The 26226-nt window shown below is 42.8% G+C and overlaps 1 protein-coding gene across 10 annotated transcripts in view; it reads left to right on the plus strand.

Moving 5' to 3' along the window:
* The window catches only part of LOC130290823 (diacylglycerol kinase eta-like), a 1161394-nt gene that overhangs the window by 933446 nt on the left and 201722 nt on the right, over window positions 1-26226 (plus strand). For all 10 annotated transcript variants that reach the window (XR_008847710.1, XM_056538928.1, XM_056538925.1 and 7 more), the window contains one exon: window positions 7917-8024. Coding sequence is in view for 9 of the 10 variants with exons in the window: in XM_056538928.1 (XP_056394903.1) it covers window positions 7917-8024 (108 nt within the window). In the remaining variant the exon portion in view is untranslated. The remainder of the gene's footprint in view (window positions 1-7916; window positions 8025-26226) is intronic.

Below are 26226 nucleotides of genomic sequence, written 5' to 3' on the forward strand. Positions count from 1 at the left end.
AAAGCGAAAGCTGGGTTGCTGCTATGTAGTGTATTCAGGGTCCAGTTTACTTCTAAAGCACTAGTGTAACATCTGCTTTAAGGACAGCACCCAAAAAAGCCCTTTTTAGGGCTGAAAGATATCAGTCCGTGTGTCTTGCAACAGCTGGAGGCACCCTGGTTGGGAGGAAACCGCTGGTTAAAAGGGGTACTCCAGTATAAAACTTAAGTTCCTTCAAGCAACTAACTACTACAGTATTCAAAGGGCTGAAATATATCAGTCCATGTGTTTTGCAACAGCTGGAGGCACCCTGGTTGGGGACCACTGCATAAAAGGGGAACTCCGCTGGCAAGCTTTTTTTTCTTTAAAGCAACTAACTACTACAGTATTCAAAGGGCTGAAATATATTAGTCTGTGTGTTTTGCAACAGCTGGAGGCACCCTGGTTGGGGACCACTGCTTAAAAGGGGTACTCCGCTGGCAAGCTTTTTTGCTCATTGTCACACTAGTGCAAATCACATTTGGTGTGACAGTTGTGCAAATAAAAAAAAAATACATGCCCGGACAGCCTTTGCAGGAGGCACACTGGTTGGGAAACACTGCCCTACAGTGCCCCCCACCCCTCTGCCATAATAAACTTGGGTACTGGTACTCATTTCACTTTCATACCTTACGGTACCCTGCGCGAGATCTTCTTCTGTTGCTTAGCAGCCGGGGGCAGGGACACACCCGTAACGTCGGCCGTGCATACGCGCCGACGTTTTAGAACGTCAGCGTCCCTGCCTCGGCTGAATTACAGTAAGCTAACTTGCCGCGGGTGCTGCGGGACCAGCCAAAGGAGGTGGGGGGGGTGGGGTGGCCGAGAGGGGCTGTGGGGTCTGCGGGCATTACTAAGGCGGGTCGGGGGATGTGGAATCTGCGGGCATTAACGCACTGTGGTGGCCGGGCGCAGTGTCGGGTCTTTGGGCATTACTATGGTGTCCGGGGGGGGGGGAGGGGGGGGGGGAGTCTCCGGGCATTACTGTGGTGGCCATGTGGGGTCTGCGGGCATTACTGGCGGCCGTAGTCCGGATCTGGACCGCGGTCCGCCAGCTGATTACCCCTGGACTAGGTCTTATTTTTGGGGTAGGGCTTATATTGCAGCCCTACCCCATAAACCTGCTAGGGCTTACTTTCGGGGTAGGGTTTATTTTCGGGGAAACACAGTAGTCAAGTCAGCGTTCTGTTGCACAGAGAGAGGGACAGAGAACAGTGTGTGTTTCACAGAAAAGCCTTCTTACTGCAGCGATTCACCTCCCAGTTGCTGTCTACAGCGTTCTTTTACAGAGAGCGACAGAGAGCAGTGTGTTGCACAGAAGAACAGCAGCGATTCATCTCAACCACAAATCCTGCCTAGAAGCACTGATGGGAAGGAAGTGAGATTGAGAGAAAAAGTACAATTTTGGGTGTAGTACACAGCGACTGTGTGCTGCAGCACTAGTGTGTACTGCTGGTATTGTGTACTTTTTTAAGCATACTGTAGCCCATTTTTCTTCCCTCATAAGTGCATAGCACATACGTGCATCTAAGTGGTGTACTATTTTGTTCCTGTTAAAGTCTAGAGAGCCTAGATACTGTGAAAGGCCAGGAAAAAGTACTCACTGGCTGGTGTTGTACACAAATACTTTTTTTTAAGTGTACTGTAGCGCATTTTTCTCCCCTCACAAGTGCATACCACATACGTACATCTAAGTGGTGTACTATTTTGTTCCTGTTAAAGTCTCAAGGGCCTATATACTGTAAAAGGCCAGGAAAAAGTGCTCACCGGCTGGTGTTGTATACAAATACTTATTTAAGAGTTCTGTAGCACATTTTTCTCCCCTCATAAGTGCATACCACATGCATACATCTAAGTGGTGTACTATTTTGTTCCTGTCAAGGTCTCAAGGGCCTAGATATTCTAAAAAGGCCAGGCAAAAGTATTCACCATCTGGTGTTGTACACAAATACTTTCACCAGAGTACCTTTCACCACCTTTCATCAGAGTACCTTTCACCATTGAAACTTTCCCTAATCCCCCTCCCCATCTATCCCTGACTCTGACTAAGTCTATCCTTGCATTTATTTTCCTTTAAAAACCCCTAAAAATACCTTTTTTATATGCTCTTCAGTAGTTCAGTTGAAGACACAGTTCAGGGGAGGTTGTCATAGCAATGGGAAGTCAGCTGGAGAGAGTGAGATAAGCAGTTCATATATAATTAGCCATGTGAAAAGTGGACAGAGGGGAGATGAACAGAGCGAATGTATCCTCTCTGTTCGCTCCCTGCTTGTATATGAGCTCAGTGCTCCCTCCCTCCTGCCTGTCTGACTGCTCCTATGTGTCCTGGCTACAGAGGGATTTCTGACTCACTCACTGAGTCCGAAATGCTTGCTGACAGGATTGCTAGGGAGACCTCTAGTGGAGGAGTTTTTAAAGTAAAAAAAAATGAAAGAAGGGAATTTTTTTTTTTAAATAAAACCAATTGAAAAGTTGTTCAGTAGGGCTTTATCTTTAATATATAAAAAGTTTGTTTCATGAGAGGTACACTTTAAGCATACTGTAGCACATTTTTCTGCCCTCATAAGTGCATACCACATACCTACATCTAAGTGGTGTACTATTTTGTTTATGTTAAAGTGTCATGGGTCTAGATACTGTGAAAGGCCAGGAAAAAGTACTCACTGGCTGGTGTTGCACACAAATACTTTTTTAAGCGTACTGTAGCGCATTTTTCTTCCCTCATAAGTGTATAGCACATACGTACATCTAAGAGGTGTTCTATTTTGTTTCTGTTAAAGTCTCAAAGGCCTAGGTACTGTGAAAGGACAGCCAAAAGCACACACCTGCTGCTGTTCTAGACAAATACTGTTAAGCATAGTGGAGCGCATTCTACTGCCCTCATAAGTGCATACAACATACGTACATCTAAGCGTTGTACCATTTTGTTCCTGATAAAGTCTTAAGGGCCAAAAGTACACACTTGCTGCTGTAGACAAATACTGTTTTAAATGTAGTGAAGCGTATTGTACTCCCCTCATATACGCACTAGGTATATCAGGCAGAGAAGTGCCAGGATGTGCACAGAGGAGTGGCAGAGGCCTAAATTCATCAGGTGCAGGCAGAGGTTGCAGCAGAGGCGTGTGGCAGCAGGAGTCCCAGCGGGAGGCCTGATCTCCCGGTATCAGCTAGGGGTCGTGTCTCGACCAGTAACCCATCTGCCATCATCGATTGGTTAACACTGTCTTCCACTTCATCACAGGTGACATTAGATACCCCCAGTCAACAGTCAGTGGGTTCCTCAGACACAACCCTCAGTTGGCATGGCCAGGGAGCAGTCCCTGTCCTCCCATTGCCTCTGTCCTTTGCTGTTCCCTCCCCTACAGAAGTATCTTATGCTGTGGGTTCAGCTCCACTATTCAGTGAGGACGATCTAATAGAGGACAGTCAACAGCTACTGCATGTGTCATACCCTCCTTTTGTCGCTCCAGATGCTTTTGCTCCTCCTACTTTGAGTCAGTCATTCCACCAGCAATCCATCAGCATATCTATATCCAAGAGACAACAGTATGCGCTCATTTATCCTACTGCGCAGAAGCTGAATGTGCTCCTGTCCAAGTTGATGATGCTGTAGTCCCTCCCTTTTCAAGTGGTGGACTTTGCACCTTTCAGAGAACTGATGGCTTGTGCCGAACAGAGGTAGAGAGTCCCAAGACGTCATTTCTTTCTGAAGAAGGCAGTTTTGTGGAAGAGAGGGTGGGCCAATCCTTGAGCCTGTCGGTGTTTAACAAAGTACCTTTACGGGCCACTAGGTGAATGTGGCCCACTAGGTGAATGTGGTTCCTGCAAAGCCACAACACCAACTTGCACAGGTCACGTCACTTCCTCCTCCAAGCTTTTAGGCCTTTGATCTTGTGACAGTGTGCGACTCTGCCTCCTCATCTCCCACTGTGTCCTAAGCCTCCACTGCACAGACAAGTCTCAGTGCCCCTTCAGCATCCCATGTGTGCAGGGCACGGCGGTGTCACGCTGTTCATCACATGGTTTGCCTGAGTCTACAGTTGCTGATGAGTACCTTTCTTCATCCGTATAGTGAAGCAACTCATCAGCAGCAGGTAGACCTGGAGAAGGACCTGAACCAGCAAGTGGTGGCATACCTTGACAGGCCCATGCCAATACACCTTGACTTCTGGGCAGCCAAAATTTATTTGTGGCCACAACTAGCAAAGTCTGTCCTGGAAAAGCTGTCCTGCCCGGCCAGTAGTGTGCCATCAGAGTGGGTGTTTAGTGCGGCAGGGGGCCATCGTCACCCCAAGGAGAACTCGTCTGTCCATGAAAAATGTGGAGAGACTGACCTTTGTGAAGATGAATCAGGCATGGATCACCCAGGATTTCCACCCACTAGATTTACCAGGGTGCCACACCAACACTTCACAAATAAGTATAGCTTAAACAGATTTAAGGCGCTGCTCCCCAGTTACAAACATTCCTCCGCATCAGACCTTTTTTCATCCACCTTCGTCATCCGGTACTGGTATAGCCACCCACAGCACCACTCTGTCACCGGGTCACTTTCAGGACTCCTTATGCTGCTGCTGCCACCTCCAGGCTGTCTTATTCAGCCACCATATGGTCTCATCATGCTACCGCCACCTCCACACTGTTTCATTCAGCCACTATATGGTCTCCTCATGCAAGGAAGGAAGTTAGAATTTGCCAAATAGTTGACTAAATCTCAGACCAGTAAGCCTGTATTTCAGTGCAGGACCACCAAATGTGTAGATGTGTTCCCACCTGTGAGCCACATCTCCAGCATTTGTTAGTAAGCGAGAGGCTATGTGTAAATAGAAATTCAGGCGTTCTATACCATCTGGAGTCTCATGCAGCTGGAGAACCCGTGCAAATTCTGCAACATGTGTTCTATCTCAGGTTTGGAAAATTGGACATTGAGTTCCATCACCCAAGAGAATATGAACCCCGGTGGCCCCATGGGTGTACGGCTGGTGGGATGTTTCATAAGTTGTAACCTACTGCAGATGCTGGGGGGAGAGGACACTAAGGCCAACTCAAAGTTTGTGAGGTCACAAAAAGGGTGGTAGAGTTTAGGAAACTCTGAGCAACAAACCTCAAAAGGAGTGACATGAAGAAAGTAGAGGCGCATGGGTGGGACAAGTAATCTCAATTCCTCCTGTCTAGGCACTCATTTTTGTTCCAACAAAGAAGCCACAGAAATGTGATTCAGTTGCGACCCCATGTGGAAGAAGATAGAGGATTCACATTTCACAACCACAGGAATGAGACCTGCAGGTAGGAGTGGGGAAACTAAAGGGGAGAGCCTAGGGGCAAAAGCCCTCCATGAGGAGAAGATGCCGTGGTCTTTTCCTTTCCTACAGCTTGTCGAGTTTGCCCCCTTTAATATAAAAGCAGCGTACAATAGTTGTTTAAGAGAGGTTGTCCAAGATGTCTAGTGGTGTGGGGAACCTGTTTTATCAGTCTATCTCACAGGGTTATACAGTGGATATGCACGTGTTTAGGGGGTAGCAGTGGCATTTGGCGAGTTAAGAGTAATGGCAGGGGGTGACATCAGAGCGCTGTTTGTGTGGGCCATGGTCTGTGTGCTTGGTACAGCAGCTGATGCCCTTGTCTTACATTAAGGGTAAATAATATACTATTTTCCTATGCTGGTTTTGCCCTCTTAAGGTGTACCCCCGATGGCAGCCTTGGCACACATCTAGCCGTGGATTTGGGGAGGTAGGCATATGTCACGTGCATCCTTGGATGCAGGTTAGGTGAAGTAGTGATATGTTTCACTCACATTGTCAGTAACAGCTTAGTTTAGGTAGGTATACGTTCCATACGCACTTGAAGGCCTTGAACATAACTATATTTTATGATTTGTGGCAGGGCTAAACTGTACCTCTTTTTTTGTTTGTTTTTGTTTTTCTGAGGGGGAGGGGTTTGGGGAAGGGTGGATCTACCCTGACAGAGGATATCAGGAGAGAGAAGGGTAAGCCATGCTGGATTTTAACTTCTGATCTTCTTGTTCTTAGAGAGATAGGCAGTTGCCAAAGCTTTCTGGAAGCAGCATAACCCTTCTTTGTGTCTACAACATGTGAATAACTGTGCAAAATGTTCATGTGTATGGGAAAAACAAATGTACGACTAACAGCTATTGAAAGTATGCCCAACTCAAAGGGGGAATAAAAGACAACTTAACATTTGCTAAAATTGGTTAAAAGTTATTCCAGTTGTTTCCAAAGTGATAGTATTAGGTGACCCATACCCCTTCCCTTCACCTCCTGGGTTGAACTTGATGGACATGTGTCTTTTTTCAACTGTACTAACTATGTAACTATGTAACAATCCCACCATATGTGGAAAGTATGTATTTAAATTGTCAATGGTGGTCAAAAAAGATAAAAAAGAAATCTGTCTCTCCCTAGAATTATATCACCAGTCAGATTGCCAACCCTTGACAACAGCCATGAGCTCTCTGATCTTGTTTGGTTTTGCAATATATAGGAACAACTCTATCAAATATGTATAATGCATTCGGACAGTCTTTAGAGCCTTTTCTTTTTCACATTATGTTATGCTGCTGCCTTATGAATTTTTTTTTTTTAAATACGTTTCCCCCAATCTTTGAGCACCAAAAACCCATAATGACAAGTAAAAGAGAATACTAGAAATATTTGTAATATATTAAAAAGGAAAAGCTAAAATATTGCACTAAAGTATTCAGACCCTTTACACAGTACTTAGTTGAAGCAAAAACGTGAGAACCCTGCGTCCTTAAGGGGTTAAAGATTTCAGGGATAGATCAGGGATAACATGCTCCATGAAATATGTAGGAAAGTTGAACATGTTTATATTAATATTGTTATTTTTGGAAAATGAAGATTTCCATACATCAATTACCAGTTGAGAGAGAACCAAATTTGGTTTGGAATCTCTGACAAAAAATTACAATGCCAGTCAGAGATGTTCAGAAGAGGAGTGTCCCACTTTAATAGATTTAAAGGGATACTCCGGAGGAAAAAATTTTTTGTAAATCCACTGGTGCCAGAAAGTTAAACAGATTTGTAAATTACTTCTATTTAAAATTCATATTCCTTCCAGTACTTATCAGCTGCTGTATTCTCCACATGAAGTTCTTTTCTTTTTGCATTTCTTTTCCTTCTGACCACAATGCTCTCTGCTGACACCTCTGTCCATATCAGAAACTGTCTAGAGCAGGAGCAAATCCCCATAGCAAACCTGTCCTGCTCTGGACTGTTCCTGACATGAACAGAGGTGTCAGCAGAGAGCACTGTGGTCAAACAGAAAAGGAATTCAAAAACAAAAGAACTTGAACATACAGCATTTGATAAGTACTGGAAGGATTAAGATTTTTTAATAGAATTCATTTACAAATCTGTAAATTTCTGGAACCAGTTGTTTTAAAAAAAAAAAAAAATTGTTTTCCACCGGAGTACCGCTTTAACGGATAGTTTATTTGTGTTTTCTAAGTCTGAAGAAAAATAAGTTTCTACACCAACACAGAAAGAGATTTTTTAATGTAAAAGCAAAGAAACTATGGAACCCTCTGCCAGATGCAGTGGTCCCTATTATACTATTCTTGGGTTCTTTTTGACTCCCTCTGAATAAACACTACATATAATAGGATTCATTGGATAGATGTCATTTTTCAGCGATACAAACTATGCTTCCATGTAAAGAAAGCCTTAGTTTAATTTAATATCAATAGACAGTGGCATCCAACCCCTCCTTTAGAGATAGGTTTGATATAGAATTCAAACTTTGACTCTTGGTTTGCATGTTTATGCAGTCTTAAAAATGTCAAAAATATTTGATCTCAGTATTTTGAATTCTAATAACTTTTGTTGAAATATAAAATACCAATGCATGTTTTGCTGTTTTAGTGTGATGGGGTAACCATATCCTTGCCCAGTCTTCAAGGCATTGCAGTTCTAAATATCCCTAGCTATGCTGGAGGTATTAACTTCTGGGGAGGAACCAAAGAAGACAATGTAAGTAATAAACACAAGTATACTTGATTTTACTGTATTTTGGGGAGGATTATGACTAGAATGTGTGTTGTAAGGACAATCCTATCTGGGTTATGGCCAGAGGTTCTGTGGTTAGAAAATCAGTCCACAGCATGGCATCTACAGTAATCTTTCTGCATTACTGGCACACCATAACATCATTCATCTTTGCCGGAGCGAGCAGAAAGGAAGAGACACTCAACTGCCGGCAGCTGCAAGACTGGCTGAATGCTCTGTCAAACTTTCAACTGAGTGCAGGATTTAACTGTAAACATGCCTTTAGAACATGTTTACAGTTAAATGTGAGATGTCAGGGCAGTCCTAGGATGGAATAGGAACTGATTCCCTGATGTGGAAAAAGTACAGAAATGCTGTCCCCATGCATTCCTGCAGGACTTAAAGGGGTACTCCGGTGAAAAACATTTTTTTTTTTTTTTTTTTTTAAATCAACTGGTGCCAGAAAGTTAAACAGATTTGTAAATTACTTCTATTAAAAAATCTTAATCCTTCCTGTACTTATTAGCTACTGAATACTGCAGTGGAAATTCTTTTCCGTTTGAAACACAGAGCTGTCTGCTGACATCATGAGCACAGTGCTCTCTGCTGACATCTCTGTCCATTTTAGGAACTGTCCAGAGTAAAAGGAAATCCCCATAGCAAACATATGCTGTTCTGGATAGTTCCTAAAATGGACAGAGATGTCAGCAGAGAGCACTGTGCTCATGATGTCAGCAGACAGCTCTGTGTTTCAAAAAGAAAAGAATTTCCGCTGTAGTATTTAGCAGCTAATAAGTACAGGAAGGATTAAGATTTTTTTATTGAAGTAATTTACAAATCTGTTTAACTTTCTGGCACCAGTTGATTTAAAAAAATAAAAAGTTTTTCACCGGAGTACCCCTTTAACCCCTTAAGGACCAATACAAATAAACTTGTACGCCCCTGAAAGACCAGGCCTGTTTTTTCACATCGGGGATGTCTGTCTTTATTAGAGAATAACTCTGGTAACGTTTTGCCAATCACGATAATTCTGACATTGATTTTTTTGTCACAAGTTGTCCTTCATGTACATAGTAAAAGTAAGCCGATATCATTTGTATTTTTTTTTTTTTACAATGCAAAAAATCCTGAAGTTTTTGAAAAAATTAAGATTTTTTGCTATTTTAACACTAATTGGTTGCATATATTTATACTTCCTGACCAAATAGTTTTATTTTGACAGCATTTTTTTTTGTTTTTAATTCACATTTTAAATTAATTAGAAGCCTAACAATTTAACTTGAAATTTAGAAAATTTTGAAAATATGAGAAGTACATCTTTTTTTTTATGTGCTATGCAAGGTTTGCAGAAATTTGAAGGTAGTAGAACATAGGAACACCCCCCAAATGACCCCATTTGAAAAACTAGACCCCTCAAGGTATTCGCTAGGGGGTACAGTGAGTATTTTAGCACCATAGTTTTGGCAGGAATTATTACAAAGTCAGTGTTAAAAATGCGAAATTTGCAATTTTTCACAAATGCATCATTTGTGGGACATATTTTTTGTACATCACTTCTGATATTGCAAGAAATGCACCCTGTATTTTATTAAGCTGCTCGGCCCGTGTTTGGAAATACCCCCGTTTAGGCCATATTTGGTTCCTTGGCCACGTGGTAGGACCCCAAAAGAGAGGAGCCCCCTTTGGCTTTCAGGGCATCATTATATGAATAGTCCCCATTCATACTGTGTTTCTGCAGTATAGGTGTCCGTTGTCATGTCAAAAAAGGGATCCAATGTATACTGTACTGTTTCATTCAGAAATGAATGGAGCTGCTACAGTATACGTCAGCATCACTCTTTTTGACATGAAGCTGATGGATACCTCTAACACTGCGGAAACACAGTATGAATGGGACGCAGTGTAGGGTCACATAGAGAGCATCCGCAGCATATTTCACACCGCGGATGCCCCCCAGCAGTCACAAGGGTGAGATCACTGCTGTGGCTAGGTAGCTCAGTGTGTCCGCTCATGACTTCCCGCGGGAAATCCCATGCTATTAGTAGACACAAAGCTACCCAGCCGCAGCAGGGAGCTCATTATTGTGACTGTTGGCGGGCATCCGCAGCACGTAATATGCTGCGGATGTGCGCCGTGTGATCCTACACATACATTTTTATTTTTCATTATATTTATTTAATAAATGCATTTTTATTTTATTTTTTGACACTTTTTTTAATACTTATTGTTGTTACACTTTTATTTATTTTATATTTTTTTCACTTTTTTTAATGTTTTGAAATACTTAGTATTCCAAAGCATTGCAGATATATGCTGGCTGCTAGTTTTACACTAGCAGGCAGCATATGAGGACTTGCCTCTGGCACATCCTCACAGGCAATAACCGGGGAAGACCTGGGGGTCCTAGTAAAGACCCCCGGCTGCCCAGGTAAGCAGCAGCACCCCGCCATAGTTGCGGGGTGCTACAGGAGAGAGACAGAGGGAGCCCCCTCCCTCTGTCAAAACTCCTTATAGCTCACGGTCGCTTCCGACCACGGCGGTAAGGGTTAAACTGCCGGGACCGAAGTTTTCTTCTGTCCCGGCAGTAACGCAGGTCCCCGCCCGCTGGGGGTTACACACAGCACCCCGCGATCGCGCTGCGGGGTGCTGCAGGGGTGACAGAGGGAGCTCCCTCTGTCATAACACTTACAGCCCGCGGTCACTTCCAACCGCGGCTGTAAGGGTTAAACTGCCGGGACCGAAGTTTACTTTGTTCCTGGCAGTGCTGCAGGGTCCCGACTGTGTGTTACAGCCGAGTCCCCGCCGCGATCTCGTGGGTGCACTGGGCAGCACCCATGAGAAGCATGGACGAGTATAGACATCCATGTGCCGGATCGGCCGCCAACCTGGACGTCTATACTCGTCCGTGGTCATTAAGGGGTTAATCCCTGGTTCTGGCTCTCTATAAGGACCACTACAATCTGAGAACAATACAATTACATGGATAATAAAGTTAATGTGGTCTCAGAAAAGAGTTCTTATGCACAGTGTGAAAATAATGTGCATAGTGAGGTCACAAAACAAGGATAAGGTCATAGAACTGGGATGATATTCCTAGTGTAATGTCATGGTTAATAGTTAATGTGTACCCAAGAAAAAAAATTTAAACATATTAAAAATGCCCTGGTAAGTTGATTCATCTGATTTTCAACAATACATGCTATCTTCATCCTTAAAGGAGAGAAGTCTCATGCTCAATGTTACTAAAAAACTTTTTTTTTTTCAATTCAACTGCTAGAAAGTTAAACAGATTTGTAAATTACTTCTATTAAAGAAAATCTGGAGTTCCTGTCACCAAATTAAACTTTTAACATAGTGTTCCTTGTGTAATTAAGCAGTGGAAAGAAAGGAAAAGTGGGGTTGTGGACGAGCGCTACTGTTTTGAAAAAAGAATTCAGGATGCCACTGTAGCACAGGACAGTTTATTATGGTTCAGAGCGATAGGACAACGCGTTTCGGCACCAGCATGTGCCTTCTTCAGGTTACTAAACAATTACTAAAAAGATGAAAAATGGATATAAAGGTCATTTCACATAGAGTGGAGGCATTTAAAATAGGTAGGATGTTGGTGGTAATATATATATATATACATATATATATATATATATACATATCTAAGATCACAAATAAAAATTTGAATAAAAATGTATGCTGCAGGGGAAGGGGATGTTACATTAGTAATAAAATAATGAGCACTTACTGCAGAAAAAAGTGTAACTGCATCCATCATGAGTATATATACAACAGGAGATGTCTAAAAGTGTATTATAGGAAACTAGATATATCCATCATAGTTCCTTTTTAGGATGTGTATCCCAATATGGAGTGGGGAGAGTGTGGCTGAGTGCCTGGGTGGTATGGTTTAAGTTCTGTGTGGTCTGGATGAATATCCATAACTAATAAATGTCCCCGTCTGATAAAGGAGGTTAGGTGTGGTTTCGATATATGTCCACAATTGATACATGTCCACATCTAATGAAAAAGGCCCTCATGCCAGAGAGTAACATGTGGACATTTATCAATTGTGGACATATATCAAAACACACCTAACCTCCTTTATCAGATGGGGACATTTATTAGTTATGGATATTCATCCAGACCACACATAACTTAAACCATACCACCCAGGCACTCAGCCACACTCTCCCCACTCCATATTGGGATACACATCCTAAAAAGGAACTATGATGGATATATCTAGTTTCCTATAATACACTTTTAGACATCCCATGTTGTATATATACTCATAATGGATGCAGTTACACTTTTTTCTGCAGTATGTGCTCATTATTTTATTACTAATGTAACATCCCCTTCCCCTGCAGCATACATTTTTATTCAAATTTTCATTTGTGATCTTAGATATGTACTTTTTATATCTTTTTGGATTCCCCTATCCCACATGTGTATATGTATATATATATATATATATATATATATATATGTGTGTGTATATATATATAATCTTTACCACCAACATCCTATTTTAAATGCCTCCACTCTATGTGAAATGACCTTTATATCCATTTTTCATCTTTTTAGTAATTGTTTTGTGGACCTGAAGAAGGCACTTGCTGGTGCCGTAACGCGTTGTCCTATCGCTCTGAACAATAATAAACTGTCCTGTGCTACTGTGGCGTCCTGAATTCTTTTTTCAAAACAGTAGCTCTCGTCCACAACTCCCCTTTTCCTTTCCTTCCACTGTTTCCATTGTTTCCGTACCCTTTGCAGATACGGATAGGGGTTTCGAGCTGCATAACTGTCGCTACCACCTTCCACTTCACCCATTCCCCAGGTAAGGTGCTGCCACTGCTGATAACCTCAGTGGGGCATCACATTACCTTGAGTGTAGTGGTTCCTAATCAAGTTTCAACTACACGAGAGAGCGCCCCTACCTCTTTTTACTTTTCTCTCACCTTGTGTAATTAGCAACTTTCCCATTTACTTTTAAAATTATCAACATAAATATGTTTAAAATGTAATAGAAAAAAATATGTAGGGAAGTTGAACATGTTTATATTAATATTGTTATTTTTTGAAAATACAGATTTCCATGGATCAATTACCAGTTGAGAGAGAACCAAATTTGGTTTGAAATCTCTGACAAAAAGATTACAATGACAGTCAGAGATGTTCAGAAGAGGAGTGTCCCACTTTAATAGATTTAACCCCTTAAGGACCCAGCCAATTTTCACTGTAGGACCCGGCCATTTTTTGCACATCTGACCACTGTCACTTTAAACATTAATAACTCTGGGATGCTTTTACCTTTCATTCTGATTCCGAGATTGTTTTTTCGTGGCATATTCTACTTTATGTTAGTGGTAAAATTTTGTCAATACTTGCATTATTTCTTGGTGAAAAATTTCAAAATTTGATGAAAAAATTGAAAATTCTGCATTTTTTTTTACTTTGAAGCTCTCTGCCTATAAGGAAAATGAATATTCCAAATAAATTATATATTGATTCACATATATAATATGTCTACTTTATGTTTGCATCATAAAGTTGACATGTTTTTACTTTTGGAAGACATCAGAGGGCTTCAAAGTATAGCAGTAATTTTCCACAAAATTTTCAAATTCGAAATTTTTCAGGGACCAGTTCTGTTTTGAAGTGGATTTGAAGGGTCTTCATATTAGAAATACCCCTCAAATGACCCCATTATAAAAACTGCACCCCTCAAAGTATTCAAAATGACATTCAAAAGGTTTGTTAACCCTTTAGGTGTTTCACAGGAATAGCAGCAAATTGAAGGAGAAAATTCAAAATCTTAATTTTTACACTCGCATGTTCTTGTAGACCCAGTTATTGAATTTTTACAAGGGGTAAAAGGAGAGAAATCTTCCTAAAATGTGTAACCCAATTCCTCTGGAGTAAGGAAATACCTCATATGTGTATGTCAAGGTTTCGGCGGGCACAGTAGAGGGCTCAGAAGGGAAGGAGCGACAGTGGGATTTTGGAGAGTGAGTTTTTCTGAAATGGTTTTTGGGGGGCATGCCACATTTAGGAAGTCCCTGTGGTGCCAGAACAGCAAAAAAAAAAAAACACATGGCATACTATTTTGGAAGCTACACCCCACAGGTGTTTGACGACTTTTCGTTAAAGTTGGATGTGTAAATGATTTTCTTTTTTTTTTCACTAAAATGCTTGTTTTCCCTCAAATACATTTTTTTGCAAGGGATAATAGGACAAAATGGCCCCCAAAATTTGTAACCCCATGTTAGGACGTAAAATGCTTTGCGGGCGAACTACAATGCTCAGAAGAGAAGGAGTCACATTTGGCTTTTGAAAATCAAATTTTGCTGAAATGTTTTTTGGGGGGCATATCCTATTTAGGAAGCCACTATGGTGCCAGGACAGCAAAAAAAAAAAACACATGGCATACTATTTTGGAAACTACACCCCTCAAGGCACGTAACAAGGGGTCCAGTAAGCCTTAACACCCCACAGGTGTTTGACAACTTTTCGTTAAAATTGGATGTGTAAATAATTTTTTTTTTCCACTAAAATGCTAGTTTTCCCTCAAATTTAAAATTTTTACAGGGGGTAATCGGACAAAATTCACCCCAAAATGTGTAACCCCATCTCTTCTGAGTATGGAAATACTCCATGTGTGGACGTCAAGTGCTCTGCTGGCGCACTACAATGCTCAGAAGAAAAAGGAGCGCCATTGAGCTTTTGGGAAAACATTTTTTTGCCATGTGCGTTTACAAAGCCCGCCGTGGTGCCAGAACAGTGGACCCCCCACATGTGACCCCATTTCGGAAACTACACCCCTCACAGAATTTAATAAGGGGTGCAGTGAGTATTTACACCCTACTGGCTTTTGACAGATTACATTTTTCTTTTTCACGGACCACTGTTCCAAAAATCTGTCTGACACCTGTGGGGCGTAAATGTTCACTGTACCCCTTATTACATTACATGAGGGGTGTAGTTTCCAAAATGGGGTCACATGTGGGTATTTCTTTTTTTGCATTTATGTCAGAATGGATAGTGCGCATGCGGTGGATGCAGATGATTGACAGGTCATGTTGAAGTGCCGAAAACTCGCGATGCGCATGTCCGGAATACGCTGGCCCCGGACATACGCATTGAGCGAAATGGCAAGGAGATATGATGAGAAGTCGCACCCGGAAGCACTCAGGGCGTGTGCAAATGATCCACACCTGGCGAGATGCACAAGTGTCAGCATAAAAACCCTAGGAGGAGACATAACTAGCATGGCCTCTTGAAAAAGATAGCGAAACGTGCGTTGAGGTCGGGGTACGTGCCGGAGCAGGACAGTGACATAATGGGTGAGCGTAAGGCTGTATTTATGCATATGCAATTGTGATAGAGCAATATACAGTATTGATGTTTTTTTGGGTCTCTATGAGGAGTTACCTGTATTCCATTTCCAAATAGACTATTATATGAAGTTTTTCCGATTAACCTATTACATGCCTGCAAGATATTTATTAAGTACATTACGTATGGTCCAGCAACCGGTACCTTCCCCTCCATGCACTTTTGTATTGAAAGTTGTTAAGAAAGACTCATATTATGCGTTATATATGTTTTTAATGGAAAGTAAATAAAGTTTATGATTTAATTACACTCTGAATATTGGTATAAGCTCTTTTTGTTCATTAAGTATACAAAATTACATGAGGGATGTAGTTTCCAAAATGGGGTCACATGTGGGTATTTCTTTTTTTGCGTTTATGTCAGAACCGCTGTAAAATCAGTCACCCCTGTGCAAATCACCAATTTAGGCCTCAAATGTACATGGTGCGCTCTCACTCCTGAGCCTTGTTGTGCGCCCGCCGAGCATTTTACGCCCACATGTGGGGTATTTCCGTATTCAGGAGAAATTATGTTACAAATTTTTTAGGGGTCTTTTTTTTCCTTTTACCGCTTGTGAAAATAAAAAGTATGCAACACCAGCATGTTAGTGTAAACATTTTTATTTTTTTACACTAACAAGCTTGTGTAGCCCCCAACTTTTCCTTTTCATAAGGGGTAAAAGGAGAAAAGCCCCCCAAAATTTGTAGTGCAATTTCTGCCGAGTACAGAAATACCCCATATGTGGCCCTAAACTGTTACCTTGAAATACGACAGGGCTCCGAAGTGAGAGAGCTCCATGCGCATTTGAGGACTTCATGGGGATTGCATAGGGGTGGACATAGGGGTATTCTACGCCAGTGATTCCCAAACAGAGTGCCTCCAGCTGTTGCTAAATTCCCAGCATGCCTGGACACTCAGTGGCTGTCCGGAAATGCTGGGAGTTGTTGTTTTGCAACAGCTGGAGGCTCTGTTTTGGAAACACTGCCATACAATACGTTTTTCATTTTTATTGTTGGGACAGTGTAAGGGGGTGTATATGTAGTGTTTTACCCTTTATTATGTGTTAGTGTAGTGTAGTGTAGTGTTCTTAGGGTACATTCGCACTGGCGTGTTACGATGAGTTTCCCGCTAGGAGTTTGCGCTGCGGCGAAATATTTGCCGCAGCCCAAACTTGAAGCAGGAAACTTAAAGGGTAGCTCCCACCATCCTATTTTTTCTGTCCCTGCCTATTGCCAATCTATCCCTAACCCCCTCCCTGCTTTTAATTTTTACTATATTAAAAATGCTTTTTGTCTGCCTGGCAGTGTGCTCACTACCAGGCAGACTTCCCCAGCAGGCACCATGTCACTGATGCCTGCTGGGGGGGACTTCCGCCCTTAGTTCATCTACACAGGGTGCCTCCAGCTGTTTCATCACTACAACTCCCAGCTTGCCCTGACATCTATTGGCTGTCAGGGCATGCTGGGAGTTGTAGTATTGAAACAGCTGGAGGCACCCTGTGTAGATAAACTATTAGGTACATGCGGTGCTAGCCCGTCTACCCTCCCCCCCCCCTGCGCCATACCCCGTTCCCTCCATCTCAACCCCCCCCCCCCCGGCCAATTACACTTACTGCAGAGTCCGGCAGCGGGCGTGCAGGGACAGCGGCGGCGACGAGGCGGAGGCGGCGGCGATGTGCGGGAGGAGTGGCCTCACAGCCAGTGGCCGGGGAGCCAATGCGCTCGCTCCCTGCCTGTCTGATTGACAGGCAGGGAGCGAGCGCAGGCTGAATGAAAAAGGACCCCAGCCGCATCGGTCCTTTTTCAGGCGTGACGTCACGCCAGGCTGCAGCCGGCCACTAGGAGGGAGACCCCTAGTGGCCGGTTTTCAAATGAAAATTAAACAATTTTAATTAAAAAATAAATAAATAAAAGTATATTAGAGATATGTTGTAGTACATAAGTTGGTGACAGTGCCCATTTAACTGTAAACCTGCCTGTGTGTGGGGGGGGGGGCAAACCTCCAGCTGTTTCAAAACTACAACTCCCAGCATGTACTGACAGACCGTGCATGCTGGGAGTTGTACTTTTGGAACAGCTGGAGGCACACTGGTTGGAAACCCTTCAGTTAGGTTCTGTTACCTAACTCAGTATTTTCCAACCAGTGTGCCTCCAGCTGTTGCAAAACTACAACTCCCAGCATGTACTGATTGCCGAAGGGCATACTGGGAGATGTAGTTATGCAATAGCTGGAGGTACGCAACTACAACTCCCAGCATGCTGAGACAGCTGTTTGGGCATGCTGGGATTTGCAGTTTTGCAACATCTGGAGGGCTACAGTTTTAGAGAACACTGCAAAGTGATCTCCAAACTGTGGTCCTCCAGCTGTTGCAAAACTAGAAATCCCAGTATGCCCAGACAGCAAACAGCTGTTTGGGCATGCTAGGAGTTGTAGTTTTGCAAGATCTGGAGGAATACAGTTTAGAGATCACTGTATAGTGGTCTCTAACTGTAGCCCTCCAGCTGTTGCAAAACTACATATTCGAGCAGGGACGTGCACACATAGAGGTAAAAGGGGGCTGGAGCCCCTGCCCTTTTCCTCACCTGCCCCTCTAGTGCCCTCACAAAAGGAGCTGGGGAGATTTGTATGTGGTTTAATGGAGGGTGCTGTGCCCTCCCTGCAGCAAGGGGGCGCCACTTACCCTGTCATTATCTGCCATTTCTCTGCTTCTCTCCACACGGAGGAGACAGGAGCAGAGGAGGCAGAGAGAAGCCCCGCCACAGCATGTCCGGCCACAAACTTCAGTCTATGCAGCCCTTACTGTAAGTAACTGTAAATATATGTGAGTGATTGTATGCCAGTGTGTGTATGTATGTATACATATGTGTGTGTGTGTGTGTGTGTGTGTGTGTATATCTCTATGTATGTGCCTGTGCAGAGAGGGATGGCTGGGGCCATAGTGTAAGTGACTGTGTATATATTGAGTGACTGTATGTCAGTGTGAGGTGTATATATGTGTGTTTGTGTGTGTGTCTATCTCTATGTATTCGCCTATATATGTGAGCAAGTGAATCTATGTATGTATGTGTGTGTGTATGTATGTATGTATGTGTGTGTGTATATATATATATATATATATATATATATATATATGAGCAAGTGAATCTATGTATATGTGTATATATATGAGCAAGTGAATCTATGTATGTGTGTATATATCTGTAAGTGATTGTATGCGTGTACCTGTATGTATGATGTGCTTATTGGCTATATATTTTAGTATATATTCCATGTTATATGTGTGTCTGTGTATTTATGTTTCTTAATGAATATTTGTACCTGTATGTATGTGTCAGTGTCTCTTTGTATGTGTGTATATTACCTATGTACTGTATGTGCCTTTATGTTATGTGCTTGTATTTATTGTATGAAGCACATTATTAGGGAATTATAGGAGGAATGTAAGCACGTAAATGAAAGCACAGTATATAGGGAATTTATGGAAGCACAGTATATATTTCATTATATTGGAACATTATATTTTATATGTATGCTGGCACTGTGTATAGATCCTTAGGGTGCATTCACATGTGCCTATTTTTACTGCATTGACAATGGGAAGAGAAATCTGCTAAAGCAGATCTGCAGCAGAAAATACGCACGTGTGAACGCACCCTTAGTTGTTGCACAGTATATTTAAATATTAGTGGCACAGTATATAGTTCATTAACCCCTTAATGACGCAGGACGTATATTTACGTCCTGCGCCGGCTCCCGCGATATGAAGCGGGATCGCGCCGCGATCCTGCATCATATCGCGTCGGTCCCGGCGCTCATCAACGGCCGGGACCCGCGGCTAATACCACACATCGACGATCGCGGCGATGTGCGGTATTAACCCTTTAGAAGCGGCGGTCAAAGCTGACCGCCGCTTCTAAAGTTAAACTGAAAGTGACCCGGCTGCTCAGTCGGGCTGTTCGGGACCGCCGCGGTGAAATCGCGGCGTCCCGAACAGCTGACCGGACACCGGGAGGGCCCTTACCTTCCTCCTCGGTGTCCGATCGACGAATGACTGCTCCGTGCCTGAGATCCAGGCAGGAGCAGTCAAGCGCCGATAATGCTGATCACAGGCGTGTTAATACACGCCAGTGATCAGCATAGGAGATCAGTGTGTGCAGTGTTATAGGTCCCTATGGGACCTATAACACTGCAAAAAAAATGTAAAAAAAAAGTGTTAATAAAGGTCATTTAACCCCTTCCCTAATAAAAGTTTGAATCACCCCCCTTTTCCCATAAAAAAAAATAAAACAGTGTAAAAAAACGCCGCGTGCGTAAATGTCCGAACTATAAAAATATATCATTAATTAAACCGCACGGTCAATGGCGTACGCGCAAAAAAATTCCAAAGTCCAAATAAGCGTATTTTGGTCACTTTTTATACCATTAAAAAAATGAATAAAAAGTGATCAAAAAGTCCAATCAAAACAAAAATCATACATATAAAAACTTCAGATCACGGCGCAAAAAATGAGTCCTCATACCGCCCTGTACGTGGAAAAATATAAAAGTTATAGGGGTCAGAAGATGACATTTTTAAACGTATAAATTTTCCTGCATGTAGTTATGATTTTTTCCAGAAGTGCGACAAAATCAAACCTATATAAGTAGGGTATCATTTTAACCGTATGGACCTACAGAATAATGATAAGGTGTAATTTTTGCCGAAATATGCACTGCGTAGAAACGGAAGCCCCCAAAAGTTACAAAATGGCGTTTTTTTTTATTTTGTCGCACAATGATTTTTTTTTCCGTTTCGCCGTGCATTTTTGGGTAAAATGACTAATGTCACTGCAAAGTAGAATTGGTGACGCAAAAAATAAGCCATAATATGGATTTTTAGGTGGAAAATTGAAAGGGTTATGATTTTTAAAAGGTAAGGAGGAAAAAACGAGTCCTTAAGGGGTTAAATGGTGGCACAGTATATAGTTCATTAATGGTGGCACAGTATATAGGGAATTAATAGATGAATGGTGGCACAGTATATAGGGAATTAAGGTGGGTACGGTATATAATTAAAGGGAAACTGACAGGCTGTTTAATCGCACTAAACCCAATACACTAGGTTACAGTGCATGTATACAAAAATTGGCCTTTCAATTTTCTAGGTATTGCCCCATATTGCTATTATGCGAAGTCAGTCTTGTGCGCAATGGAGGCGGAGCTTCCCTGACTCCATCCTGTATGCTGTGCTATGCCTGGCCGTTTTTGTATATTTATAATTCTTTTTTTTTGCCAACTCTAGTATATTGTAGAATGTAAGCATATATTAGTGTGGTGCCCATTTCTTCAGTGTAAGGCACCCAGCACCCATCACCAATCACCCAGCGCCCATCCCCAATCACCCAGCACCCATCCCCAATCACCCACCTTATGCAAGAATCTCCACACAGCTCTGGTTCTTAGGCTGCTTTCACACTATAAAATTAATCAGTTTTAAAGATCCGTTTGATGTTCCATTATGAAAACCCTGAAAATCGGCCATTAAACGTCCATTAGCAAATCCCATTATAGTCTATGGGATTTTTACATTATCCGTTTTAATCCGTTATAGTCCTTTATTAATAACGGCCGTTATTTTGTGACGGGAGAATGAACGGAAGAAATAGTGCATGCACTATTTCTTCCGTTACTATCTTCCGTCACAAAATAAAGTCCGTTATTAATAATTGACTATAACGGATTAAAACGGATAATGTAAAAATCCCATAGACTATAATGGGATTTTCTAACGGACGTTTAATGGCCGATTTTCAGGGTTTTCATAACGGAACATCAAACGGATCTTTAAAACGGATGAATATTATAGTGTGAAAGCAGCCTAAGAACCAGAGCTGTGTGGAGATTCTTGCATAAGGTGGGTGATTGGGGATGGGTGCTGGGTGATTGGGGATGGGCGCTGGATGATTGGTGATGGGTGCTGGGTGATTGGTGATGGGTGCTGGGTGATTGGGGATGGGTGATTGGTGCTGGGTGATTGGGGATGAGTGATGGGTGCTGGGTGATTGGTGATAGGTGCTGGGTGATTGGTGATGGGTGCTGGGTGATTGGGGATGGGTTCTGCCATATCGAGCTCAGGTGGGGGCATATAGGGGGAGATTTATTAAAACCTTTGCAGAGGAAAAGCCCTCTGCAAAACTATCTGATTGGTTGCTATGGACAACTGCACCGCTCTTTCTCTGCACAGGTTTTGATAAATCTCTTCTATAATACAGTATATTATAGGGCAGCTGTCACATGTTTTCTGTAAATAAGACTGACAGCACAGCCAAAGTGTATATACAAATGGCAGACCTTCATAGAAACTGTTCTTGACTCGATTTTACAAAAACACCAACTTTTTGGGGGATAGGAATGTCGAGGAGGCCTGGCGGGAGTCCGCTGTGTCCCTGGGCCGCAGCACATCTGCCCATTAACCCCTTCCCGCTATTGAACGTATGCATACGTCCAGGCGAACTACACGTTCGCGCAAATGGACGTATGTATTCGTCCAAGCGATCTCCTGCTCTGCCGCGGGCAGCGCAGGAGATCGCCGGCGGGACTCAGCTGTCAATAACAGCCGGAGTCCCACCACTGCTGCCGGGGCCGCGATCGCGCCGGTCCCGGCAGCATTAACCCCATAGATGCCGTGATCAGCTCTGATCACGGCATCTATGGTGTTTGCAGGAGGAGCGCTCTCCCCGTGCCCACTAACAGCGGCGCCGCGATAAAATAAGGGGGATCGGGGGTGTCCAAGACACCCTCTATCCCCGTGAAGAGATAGGAGTGAGGTGGCAGGGGTGCCAACCCCTCCTATCCCTGCTATTGATCGCGGAGCGACCGACTAATAGCAGACTGGGGGCGGGGGGGTTAAAGTTCTGTTCCCCTCGCTATATCCACCCATCGGTGTCCGGGCACAGCGGGGGGAACCGTGTAGTAGCGGCAGCAGCGGTCACTTACCCGGCGGCGGAGCTCCAGATGACGGCGGCTGCTGTGATCATGGTGGCGATGGAGGTGAGTATGGCGGCGGCGTGTCCGGGAGTCTGTTGCCTAGCAACATCTCCAGGGCGACAGTTTTAAGAGTGGTCTCTAAACTGTGGCCCTCCAGATGTTGCAAAACTACAACTCCCACCATGCCTTGACAGATGTTTGCTGTGTTGGCATGCTGGGATTTGTAGTTTTGCAAGATGGGGTTCAGGCTAGAGATCACTGACAGTGGTCTCTAAACTGTAGCCCTCCAGATGTTACAAAACTAAAACTCCCAGCATGCCCAGAGAGCAGTTTGCTGTCTTAGCATGCTGGGATTTGTAGTTTTGCAACATCTGGAGGGCTACAGTTTAGGGACCACTGTCAGTGATCTCCAGCCTGAACCCCTCTAAATCTTGCAAAACTAGAACTCCCAGCATTCAGGAACAGCAAAAGGCTGTCTCGGCATGCTGGGAGTTGTACTTGCGTGCCTCCAGCTGTTGCATAACTACATCTCCCAGCATTCCCTTTGGCAATTAGTACATGCTGAGAGTTGTAGTTCTGCAACAGCTGGAGGCACACTGTTTGGGAAATACCGAGTTAGGTAATAGTTTCTATTACCTAACTCAGTATTTTCCAACCAGTGTGCCTCCAGCAGTTGCAAAACTACAACTCCCAGCATGCATGTTCTGTCAGTGCATGCTGGGAGGTGTAGTTTTGCCCCCCCCCCCCCTCCCATCTGAATGCATAGGTTACATTCACACTGGCGGCGGATTACAGTAAGTTCCCCACTTCAAGCTTGAGCTGCGGCAAATTTTTCGCCGCAGCTCAAACTCCTAGCGGGAGACTCAGTGTAATCCGCTGCCAGTGTGAATGTAGCCTAAAAACAGTACACTACGCTACACTAACACAAAATAAAGAGTAAAACTCTACATATACACACATACACTGCCCCCCCCCCCCCCAATAAAAATGAAAAACGTATCCTACGGCAGTGTTTCCAAAATGAAGCCTCCAGCTGTTGCAAAACAAAAACTCCCAGCATTTTCGGACAGCCATTGACTGTCCAAGCATGCTGGGAGTTTTGCAACAGCTGGAGGCACCCTGTTTGGGAATCACTGGCTTAGAATACCCCTATGTCCACCCCTATGCAAATCCCTAATTTAGGCCTCAAATGCACATGGCGCTCTCACTTTGGAGCCCAGTCGTATTTCAAGGCAACAGTTTAGGGCCACATATGGGGTATCGTCGTACTCGGGAGAAATTGCCTAACAAATTTTGGGGGGCTTTTTCTCCTTTTACCCCTTATGAAAAGGTAAAGTTGGGGTCTACACCAGCATGTTAGTGTAAAAAAAAACATTTTTGTACACTAACAAAATGTTGCCCCATACTTTTAAATTTCACAAGCGGTAAAAGAAAAAAAGCCCCCAAAATTTGTAACGCAATTTCTCCCGAGTACGGAGATACCCCATATGTGGGCGCAAAGTGCTCTGCGGGCGAACAAGAAGGCTCAGAAGGGAGAGTGCACCATGTACATTTGAGGTCTTAATTGGTGATTTGCACAGAGGTGGCTGATTTTACAGCGGTTCTGACATAAGTGCAAAACAATAAATACCCACATGTGACCCCATTTTGGAAACTACACCCCTCACGGAATGTAACAAGGGGTATAGTGAGCATTTACACCCCACAGGTGTCTGACAGATCTTTGAAACAGGGGTCTGTGAAAATGAAAAATACATTTTTTTATTTGCACAGCCCACTGTTCCAAAGATCCGTCAAATGTCAGTGGGGTGTAAATTCTCACTGCACCCCTTATTACCTTCCATGAGGGGTGTAGTTTTAAAAATGGGGTCACATGTGGGGGGTCCACTGTTCTGGCACCACGGGGGGCTTTGTAAATGCAAATGGCCAAATTCTCTCTCCAAAAGCTCAATGATGCTCCTTCTCTTCTGAGCATTGTAGTTCGCCCCCAGTGCACTTCCTGTCCACTTATGGGGCATTTCCATACTCATAAGAGATGGGGTTACAAATTTTGGGGGGTATTTTCTGCTATTATCCCTGTAAAAATGTAAAATTTGGGGGAAAACAAGCATTTTAGTGCAAAAATTTTTTTTTTTTTACATATGCAAAAGTCGTGAAACACCTGTGGGGTATTAAGGTTCATTTTACCCCTTGTTACGTTCCCCAAGGGGTTTAGTTTCCAAAATTGTATGCCATGTGGTTTTTTTTTTTTTGCTGTCCTGGCACCATAGGGGCTTCCTAAATGTGGCATGCCCCCAGAGCAAAATTTGCTTCCAAGAAGCCAAATGTGACTCCTTCTCTTCTGAGACCTGTAGTGCGCCAGCAGAGCACTTTTCATCTCCATATGGGGTGTTTTCTGAATCGGGAGAATTGGGCTTCAAATTTTGGGGGGTATTTTCTGCTATTACCTTTTTTAAAAATTTAAAATTTTTGCTAAACCAAGCATTCTTGGTAAAAAAAAATATATATTTTTTTTTTACATATGCAAAAGTCGTGAAACACCTGTGGGGTATTAAGGTTCACTTTATCCCTTGTTACATTCCTCAAGGGGTCTAGTTTCCAAAATGGTATTCAATGTGTTTTTTTTTTGCTGTCCTGGCACCATAGGGGTTTCCTAAATGCGACATGCCCCCCGAGCAAAATTTGCTCTCAAAAAGCCAAATATGACTCCTTCTCTTCTGAGCAGTGTAGTTCGCCCGTAGTGTACTTCAGGTCAACTTATGGGGTACCTCCATACTCAGAAGAGATGGGGTTACACATTTTGGGGGGTATTTTCTGCTATTAACTCTTGCAAAAATTTGAAATTTGGGGGGAAACACATTTTAGTGAAAAAAAATAATTTTTTTTTTACATATGCAAAAGTCGTGAAACACCTGTGGGATATTAAGGCTCACTTAATTCCTTGTTACGTTCCTCAAGGGGTCAAGTTTCCAAAATGGTATGCCATGTGTTTAGTTTTTTTTTTGTTGCTTTTTTGGCACCATAGGGGCTTCCTAAATGCAACATGCCCCCCAAAAACCATTTCAGAAAAACGTACTCTCCAAAATCCCCTTGTCGCTCCTTCGCTTCTGAGCACTCTACTGCGCCCGCCGAACAATTTACATAGACATATGAGGTATGTGCTTACTCGAGAGAAATTGGGATACAAATTCAAGTATAAATTTTATCCTTTTACCCCTTGTAAAAATGCAAAAATTGGGTCTACAAGAACAAGTGTAAAAAATTAAGATTTTGAATTTTCTCCTTCACTTTGCTGCTTTTCCTGTGAAACACCTAAAGGGTTAAAACACTTACTGAATGTCGTTTTGAATACTTTGGGGGGTGCAGTTTTTATAATGGGGTAATTTATGGGGTATTTCTAATATGAAGACCCTTCAAATCCACTTCAAACCTGAACTGGTCCATGAAAAATAGCGAGTTTGAAAATTTTGTGAAAAATTGTAAAATAGCTGCTGAACTTTGAAGCCCTCTGATGTCTTCCAAAAGTAAAAACACGTCAATTTTATGATGCAATCATAAAGTAGACATATTGTATATGTGAATCCAAAAAAAAAATTATTTGGAATATCCATTTTCCTTACAAGCAGAGAGCTTCAAAGTTAGAAAAATGCAAAATTTTCAATTTTTTCATCAAATTTGGGGATTTTTCACCAAGAAAGGATGCAAGTTACCACAAAAATGTACCACTATGTTAAATTAGAATATGTCATGAAAAAACAATCTCGGAATCAGATTGATAAGTAAAAGCATTCCAGAGTTATTAATGTTTAAAGTGACAGTGGTCAGATGTGCAATAAAGGGCTGCGTCCTA

Source organism: Hyla sarda, chromosome 9 (genome assembly GCF_029499605.1).
Source record: "Hyla sarda isolate aHylSar1 chromosome 9, aHylSar1.hap1, whole genome shotgun sequence".
In the NCBI taxonomy this organism is placed as follows: domain Eukaryota; kingdom Metazoa; phylum Chordata; class Amphibia; order Anura; family Hylidae; genus Hyla; species Hyla sarda.